This window comes from Zingiber officinale, chromosome 8B, assembly GCF_018446385.1.
Source record: "Zingiber officinale cultivar Zhangliang chromosome 8B, Zo_v1.1, whole genome shotgun sequence".
In the NCBI taxonomy this organism is placed as follows: domain Eukaryota; kingdom Viridiplantae; phylum Streptophyta; class Magnoliopsida; order Zingiberales; family Zingiberaceae; genus Zingiber; species Zingiber officinale.
Genome location: NC_056001.1, coordinates 1,466,760 through 1,476,068, shown reverse-complemented (window position 1 = coordinate 1,476,068; position 9,309 = coordinate 1,466,760). Strand labels below are relative to the sequence as shown.

The 9,309-nt window shown below is 36.1% G+C and overlaps 1 protein-coding gene across 1 annotated transcript; it reads right to left on the bottom strand.

The window, feature by feature from the left end:
* Positions 1-575: 575 nt before the first annotated feature.
* Positions 576-9,190, bottom strand: LOC122017610 (glycerophosphocholine acyltransferase 1-like). Its single transcript, XM_042575262.1, has 8 exons — positions 8,974-9,190; positions 8,693-8,878; positions 8,536-8,593; positions 8,332-8,432; positions 2,801-2,896; positions 2,635-2,728; positions 1,538-1,775; positions 576-1,221 (listed from the first exon to the last, which is right to left on the bottom strand). The coding sequence occupies exons 1-8, from the start codon at positions 9,049-9,051 to the stop codon at positions 864-866; spliced, it is 1,209 nt and encodes a 402-aa protein (XP_042431196.1). The 5' UTR covers positions 9,052-9,190; the 3' UTR covers positions 576-863.
* Positions 9,191-9,309: the final 119 nt, after the last annotated feature.

Here is a 9,309-nt window from a genome sequence, read left to right as displayed (position 1 = left end):
CAATGATTCGAAATGGACAATTTCCCTCTTCTATACAACAATGTTTGATCTTTTCTACTTTTTGTTTTGGTTGAAAGAGTCATTTTGAGCGGTAAGAGTCAAAATTAAGATTGCTGTGCTACTTAATTACCATAGCAGTGCTGTTCATGCAATCTGTAATTCAAAGCCTTCTGTATCTGGTTTCTAAACTTCATCTGAAAGTTTGCAAATGCTTTATACATGATCAAGAGTAGCAACTAGCAATTGCTCCCCCATAGATTTTCAATAATTAAGAGTTGTATTTCCCACCAAGATAGGGCAACATGTTTTATGTCTATGGATGCCATTTCAAATCTACTATTGTTTTGCGACTTGAGTTTTTCAAGGCAACCTCACTGAGATCAACGTGGGAGTCATCTCCTGGAGGTCAAAAGGTGTCACACGACATTGCCTTCGCCTACTTCTCCCCGATAGAAATTCTCAGTTGTGTTGTATTCACCTGAATTCGCTTATATACCCTAAGCCTAACTTTCTCAACTAATTATTTTGCAAATGAAAGTATGAAACACTAAAATGTTGAATGTAGTAGGGACATATGTGCAATGCCAACTAGTAGTTTTATGTAACCGACAGTTAAACCAACAATAACACACCAGAATGGTTTGTACATTAGCAGGAAAATGTTACAATCTATTAAACAATTTTGTTTCTCGGAATTTGAAACCATTCCAAAGACAATCCCTACAAGATTAGACCCAGATCTTCTAAGAACCAGAAAAGCCGGTTTCAAATTATGAAGACGGAAAAGCAATACCATAGCAAAAGCAACTCCATCCGCAACTTGTTGGCTGGAACCAGAGCAGCTTGTAATGGATGCTGTTGTTCTACGTCCCACTCGACTCGCAAGATTTTGAATGGTTATCTGGGAGATCTGGCAATGGTTGGCCTACCTCCTGAACAACTGGTTTCATCTCCAACTTCTTCTTTTCTCTGAGGGCAGCTTGCCTGGGCATGACATCTAAAATGAAGCTGCCACCATTCCACACTGTGGCAGAGACCTTGAAGATTTGGAAAATCACATGCATCTTGTACGACATGAAGATTGGGACTGCAAGGGCCATAGTTGCCACTGTAAAGACAGCTTGCAGCAAATTGTACATGATAGGCCGGTTCTGATCACCCAGCATTCCACTCAACTGCCACCAGATGTTATTTGCCTTCTGAGCCTTCTTAGAGAGTTCCCTGCATCATGCATTCATGAGAGAAGACGTTATATGAGCTAAAATGACGACTTTTGGTATTGCTAATTTGACAAATTTAATCATCACTTAACAGCAGATAAGCTAATACTAACTGTATTTTAATGTAAGAAACATTATCGATATTTTCATTTCATTTCATTTTTTTCTTTCATTTGTAATATTTTCAAGAAATTTAGGAGGTAAGAGGCGAATGGTCAATTTTTTTGGCAGTGCAAAATGTGGCAGGAAAACGTGTTAAGTGTCTAGTACAGGTCAATTGATGCGGCAGAAAAGGCTATCAAGAAAGAATATTGAACCTGTAAGATGTCATGACGTCAGGGTCACGCAAGAATCGTTGACGGCGTAGAACATCCACAATGAGGAAATACAGAATTTGCCACAGGGTATATGCAATCAAAGGAACAACAAATAACCACATCCACAGGTATGACTTATCTTCCACATATGGCCAAAATACCCTTGCTGCCCTCCCTTCTGGGTGCATGGCAGCAAAAGTTTCAGGGTTCCACCACCGGATAGTAAAGAAAACAATTCCTGAAAATTGAGTTCGTGATAGAAATACAATTATTAATGGAAGCTAGAGATGCCATAATTAAGTAAACAACCAAAGAGAATGGAAGGTTAGTCCAATTGTCAATGACAATTTCAACATTAAATCAAGATCAAACTTGTTGATGTATTCATTGATTAAAACTTGGTGTGAAATGGAAATAAAATATCATGTCATCCACATCCTCGTGGATAACACGGTCATTTTTGTTGGTTAATTAAGATAATTAGAAAGGTGCAGTAGAAATGTCAAATTAAACAAGCCATCATAAGTCATGATCATCTGCAGCATTTTCACCTAATAGCAACTCCAAAATGTATTGCGACATACCAATGCGTATAACTAAGCATGGATGCCCTTGATTTAAATCTTTTGTGCTTCTTTGCATCCATCACCATCATCTTACGCACATTCCTAAAATCTCCCCTCTTCAACAAATACACTTAGTTGTAACAAGAAGAATATAAAGTTCCAAACTAAACATTTTACCACAATATAATCCTTTCTGGAAGTTTCACTGTTCAACACATGACTTTATATAAGAAACAGCCACTACCAACCGAATAATTATTTTAATCAACAGTTAAAGTAAGACAAGATTCAAACACACTGCACAAGTCACCGAAACATGGTTAAGACAAGACAACATTTTTTTTTGTAGTCATGGAATGATTAAGAACTAGATTAGAGAAAGAATTGCATGACCATCAAATTAACATATCAAACCAAGTTCATCAAAACTCTGCCTAAGAGTGATTGGAAAATTACACTAGATGCAGAAGAGGAACACCTTTAGACTGAACATCACATGTGGTCTTTCTCTGTTACGAAGTAGTGACTCACCAGGTAAAAGATGTATGAGGACACTGACAAGTTTGTCAAGTGAACTAAACACCAGGCTATTACGCCAAACAATCAAAGCCCAAGCAAGGGGTCCCTACAGAAGGTTTGCATGTCAGCTAAGTGAGATTTAAGCACATTTTATAGGAGGAATTGTAGGCAGCCTTACTTCAGCAAATGAGAAGCAAACCATGAAAAGCTTTTCATTTTTTGGAAAGAACAGTAGCATTACTATGAAGATAGTGTTGGCATAGTAGCAGAAATCCTGTTATAAAAGGGGAAAAAACATGGCCATTAAGATACTGCACCTCAATAATGAGTTACTTGCACAATATTGTTATATGAAAAAAACAATGTTATATTATTTTTCTATAAAAAAAATAACATCAAAGAAAAAAGGAAAAAAAAAGAGAGTAGAAATAACTCCTGGAAAAAAAATTTAATAGACAACAATTAATAGCAATAGAGAAGGAAATTACAGGATGGAACAACAATCTTGAGTGGGTAGTCGGTAAAAGGGCGCACAGTTTCAAGTTGATGTAGTAGATAGCATGCACAGGGAACATGCATTTCCTAGAAATTGACTTCTAACCCTTAGACAATAACCACAATGGAAACAGCATAACTTGCAGAACTTGCCATTGTATATATGCAGATGACTCCTAAGGTTCACATACATTGGAAACTGACATAAACAAAGGAATCACTTATTCACTATGATGAACTGTCATAATTTTCTGAAATTTAGTGTTCATCCACGAGTCTTCAGAAATTAATATCAATCATAATTAAGCCATTTATCTTGAGTTCAGTAGATGGTATCAACCAAATGACTAGTTTGAGGTTTTGAGCAATCAAACATAAAATCACTTTCATGTTTAAACAAGGATATATCATACATCTCTACCATCAAACCGATTCACTAAATATATTATTTATGAAATATTATTAGTGTTGGGGCAAACACGACTTCTTGAGGAACTACCTGCATATACATCTACATAATGTTGGTGATTTCTATAAAATGGAAAAGAATGAAAGGAATAAGAAGGAACTTCAACAGTTGTGTCTCTTCAGTTGTGTCCATGTATTGGTGTCTTTTGATGTTTGAATGAAAGGTTATGATCCAAAAGACATGTTTTTTCATAGACAATGTTTCAAACACTAAAAACACCACTTTGCACAAACAATCCATCATCCTTTTGATAAGGAAAATCTTTCCTCTCTCTTATTAACATTATTAAGGAATCCAATGTATCCTGAGAAACATTTGTTTAGTCCGAGTGCATCACTGTGGTGGGAGCAAATAGTTTCTCAAGGAAAGCGAGTGTAAGCGCCTTGGATTCGTTCTCTAATTTATTGAAGAATTTACGAAATTCCTTGACAGCGGCAGTTCCCCGACAAGAGCAGATTTGAAGAAGCAAAATTCTGCAAAAAACGACAATGACGACAAGTTTCCTGATCAAAGTAGTATCAACCCGATTTACCACCAACAATCTTATGAAACTACTTATGGCTTCTCAAGGAAATTTGCTTCGTAACTTTGTTGTGGATTTTGTCAAATTGGAAAAGTTCGACGGAGAAAACTTTCAGCATTGGCAAAAGAAATTGCATTTCCTACTCACTTTGCTAAATGTGGTATATGTTCTTATCACAGTGAAACTGGCAAAAAAAGAAAAAGAAACTAGCACAAACAGGGGCAAGACAAAAATGGGATCAAGACGATTACGTGTACAAAGGGAATATTTGCAATGCAATGACCAATGCTTTGTTTGGCCAATACTACAACAAGGAAATCGCAAAGGAAATATGGGACTCACTTGAAGCTAAGTATCAATCTAAAGATGCTACAAGTAAGAAATTGCTGGTTTCCAAATTTTTTCAATATCGCATGGTCGACATTATTGGGCAATTCCATGAAGTCATACACATGTATAATCAATTTGCACAACATGGAATGTGTATGGTTGAATCTATTGTTGTGTCTTTGGTGATCGACTAACTTCCTAATTCATGGAAAAATTATAAAAATAATCTCAAGCATAATAGGGAGGACTTGTCTCTAAAAGAATTGGCTAGTCGTCTTCGTATTGAAAAAGATTTTCATGCTAACAATTCGGAGGAATAGTCCTCTAAGGTGCTTGTGGTGGAGGAAGTCAAAAATTCGAGGAACAATAATAATGGTAACTCCTTTAAAAATAAAAAGAGGAAAGTTGATGACAATAAACATAACTCCAAGAACCAAAAGAGAAAAGGCAACTGCCATCATTGTGGTAAACCAAGGCACTACAAAAGAGAATGCCATATCCTAAGAAACAAAATCAGACGGGAAGGACCAAGTATGTGGCGATGATCATGGAGGCATGTTTGGTTGAGGATTGCCAAGATTGGTGGAATAGTATCGATGCTACAAAGCACATATGTATCAATCGAAACCAATTCTCTACCTATTCACTGGTAGAAGAAGAGATAATTATCTATATGGGAAGCCACTCTACGACAACCGTCAAAGGAATTGGTATTGTTAAATTGGAGTTCACTTCAGGGAAGACACTTATGTTGACTAATATGTATCATGTTCTTGAAGTTAAGAGGAACCTTATTTCTTAAGTGTGGCTTCAAAATTGTCATTAAATTTGATTTTGTAACCATCCTCAAAGGAGGTGTATTTGTTGGCAAAGGATTTGTGTATGATGGAATGTTCGAGATGCATATAAATAGAATTGATGTTTTTGTTTATATGGTTGACGCATTTAATTTTGGAATTTTCATCTAGGGCATGTTAATTCTAGAAAAATGCATGACATGAATATTCTGGTTTTAATACCAAAATGTAAGGATAATATGCTAGAAAAATGCAAAGTATGCTTGCAAAACAAAATAATTAAAACTCTATTTCCTAGTATAAAAAAAAACTAGTTCCATATTATACGTAATACATAGTGATGCATGTGATTTACATGTTATGCCTACTAGGGAAGGAAAATGTTAATTTGTTACCTTCATAGATGATTTTTCTAGATATTGTTATGTTTATTTAATGAGGACTAAGAATAAAGTATTGGATAAACTTAAAATTTATAAGGTTGAAATAGAAAATCTATGTAACTTTAAGATTAAATGTCTTAGAAGTGATAGAGGAGGTGAATATCACTTTCCTAAATATTATGAAGATATGGGCATTGTATTCTAAACATTTTTTGCATATACTCCCCAACAAAATGAAATGACAGAAAGGAAAAAATAGAACTCTTATTGAAATGGTGAATACTATGTTGAGTAATTCACAACTAAGGACTATTAGGGTGAAGCGATAATGACAGCATGTCACATTCTAAATCGTGTTCCTTCTAATGGAAACAAAACTATCCCATATGAATTATGAAAGAAACACAAACCTAATCTATCTTACAAGTTTGGGGATGTCGAGCTATTGTTGGACTTCCTGAACCAAAAGTGAGGAAGTTAGGAGAGAAGGACATTGAGTGCATCTTCTTGGGTTATTTGAGCATAGAAAGACAAAGGTTCCTTGTTATTGAACCTAATAATTCTATTTCTACCAATGCCATATTTGAATCGCGTGATGCTATATTTTATGAGAACAAATTTTCTACTCTACCTGAAGTTAGTGGGTGGATATTTAGAATTGGTGGAGTCATATCTTGGGGTTTCAAAAAGCAAACTTGTATTGCTAATTCCATAATGACAGTCGAGTTTATAGCTCTTACTTTGTGTGTTAAGGAAGCAGAATAGTTGAGGAACCTATTAATGGAAGTTCCTTTGAGGCCGAAATCAATGCCTCCAGTTGCTATACATTGTGACAATGAGGTTACACTATCAAGGGCATATAACAATATTTATAATGGAAAGTCAAGGCATATTGGGTTGAGACATAGTTCGGTTAGACAATTGATATCTAAATATGTCATAATTATAGAATATGTGAAGTCAAGTCTTAACTTGGCTTACCCTTTGACAAAAGGCCTTGCAAGGGATCTAGTTTTGATAACGTTAAAGGAGATGTGACTAAAGCCAACTTACTAATCATCAATAGTAGAAACTCGACTCAACTTTGGATGATTTCCAAATCTCGGGTTTAATGAGTAAAGATACTATATTTATGGTTGAAGCACTTAGTTTGTCCCCAGGGAAGTGCTTGGTTCACGTAATGGAATGGTTAGGAAAAACTTCTAAGCGTTATGGAGTTATAAAAGGCAATCATTTGGAATACTTAGTTATGTGAGTATTCTTTATAACATCCACTTATATGAATATAGGAGATCATGTCGTTTCTATTGTGGTATGGCTAACTATATAAATATTCATGAAAAATTAGGGTAGTTAGACACAAGGCCAATCCATGTGTCACCCATATGAATTCTGAGGATAAGGAAAGTCTATGTGTGAAATCACTCCGGTTAATCGAATAAGGTTGTTGGTTCAAAGCTAGTCTACCGGTCACCTTGGTTAGCATTTGAGAGGTCTTCACTATGTAAAGGTTCAAATCCATTGGATACCTTTATTTATGCATAAGGCTTATCACTTGATAATTGAAAGTTTTCAAAAATTCATTTTTTTTGGAAATGGAGGAGGATTGTTGGTGATTTTCATAAAATGGGAAAGAATAGAAGGAATAAGGAACTTCTTGTGTCCCTTCATGTAGGTGTCTTTTGATGTTTGAATCAGAGCATCCACATCAGTTACCATTTTACCTTAAATTTTGGATAGGATAGCTAAAAAACCTTTGCATCAGTTACCCTATCTATTCCCTAAATTTTGCGTTTATGAACAACACTTCTCTAAATTTAGGGAATGGATTTCATTCCCTAAACATTATAGAGGAGAGAGGAAAAAAAGGGAAGCTGATACAGTGAAAAGTGGATATCCAAATTTAATAAAGTAATTTTTTTATCTTAAATTATACATTTTGGATAAGGAAGCTGATGTGGATGCTCTGAAAGGTTATAATCTAAAAGACATGTCCTTTCATAGACAATGTTTCAAACACTATAAAACACCACTTTGCACAAACAATCCATCATCCTTTTGATAACAAAACTCTTTCCTCTCCCAAAGTTACTTGCTTTTCAAAGTGTTGTTTGTATATTGTTATATTACAGTAATAATATACAAGCATTCAATTGTCGAGTTTGAATAAATCCAAGGTATTAGGGGCATGCACTTTAGAAACAACATTACTAAGGAATCCATTGTTTTATTGAAGGTTTGGATTCATTTTCTAATTTATTGAAGGTTTGTGTGTATGTGCCTTGGATTCATTTTCTAATTTATTGAAGGTTTTAGAGCAAATTTTGAAGAAGCAAAATCCTACAAAAATAGACGGCACCAAGTTTTTTGATCGAAGTAGTATCAACCAGATTTACCGCCAACACATATTGCATAAGATGACCTCAATCCAATTGCTTGGCACCCATACCACATACGCTTTTACAAACTTATGCAACATTTCAACCCTCTTCAATGTTGAATGGTTATCAAAATGATCTTGTCATCCAAAACACAGAGGTTATTAGTATCCGCAGTACTTCTATTGGTCTATTTAAATAAAAGGTAAAGGAAGAAAGGCAGGAAAAGAACACGAACTACACACACAAAAAACAAAAACAAAACAAAAAATGGAGATCTATGCAAGGAAGAAAATTGACTAACGTTTCAAAGATTAAACATTCGGTTTCTCACCAGGAGGTAATAGTGCCATTTCTTGTACCGGTAGTATATCCACCGAAGAGGAACGAAGGTGACATAGAAAAAACAATACACGTAGGGTACATCTTGTGGCCCTGATTCAAATAGAAATTTGTATCTGAATTGTCAAACTATCGTCTGAAAAACATAGATCTCAATAGACTTCCAATCCTTCATGCGAAATCGACAACTACTTACTAGCGCCCAGGATGTAACAAAAAGCGCCAAATCCAAGAACGCCCAAGAAATGAGTTACCTGGATGAGGAAACAACCAAAACAGGTTGGCGATTTCAAACATTGAGATTGGAAGCACGTCGAGAGCGACTCGAACAGGCAGCAAAATAATCAAAGCACCTTAAACAAAATCCGCTCGTGTTCTTCGGCTTGTTTGGCAATCTTTACGGCTTGCTTCGACAAAATCTCCTTCGTCTGAGCCGCTTGCTTCGACAGAATCTCCTTCGTCTGAGCCGCTTGCTTCGACAGAATCTCCTTCGTCTGAGCCGCTTGTTTCGACAGAATCTCCTTTGTCTGCACCACTCTCTAATCGACACCAACAGAACGGAATCGCGTCGATTAAACAAACGCAACTCTGAACACGAAAACAAAATAAAAGAAATGAGAGGCGACATCGATACCTTTGAATGATCCGCGATGCGATGCCGCACCTTGCCGAGGGCATCCCCGTCCTCCAATCCCGCTTCCGCCTCCGCCATCCTCTAAACTTCTACAATTCGAATGATCAATAAATGCAAAAGGCGATGGTTCAATCGATCTCACCCGAGCTCTTGCTATCGCTCCCGTAGGGGAAAGTAAAACTCCAGAAAAAGCAGGCTTTCTCCTTACGGAACATTGTTATTTAGTTATTTTTGATCGACCCGTGAAAGACACGTAATAGTATTCAAAGGACAGAACATAATCCATTCTGATCGTCGATCCTTAGAGTAGTTCATCTCGATCACTGCAATCTTGCC

Coding starts and splice junctions, on each gene's coding strand:
- LOC122017610 (XM_042575262.1), bottom strand. CDS start 9,051: ATGGCGGAGGCGGAAGCGGGATTGGAGGACGGGGATGCCCTCGGCAAG. Junction 8,879..8,973: donor GCATCGCGGATCATTCAAAG/GTATCGATGTCG, acceptor GGTGTCGATTAG/AGAGTGGTGCAGACAAAGGA. Junction 1,222..1,537: donor GACGTCATGACATCTTACAG/GTTCAATATTCT, acceptor TGCATGATGCAG/GGAACTCTCTAAGAAGGCTC.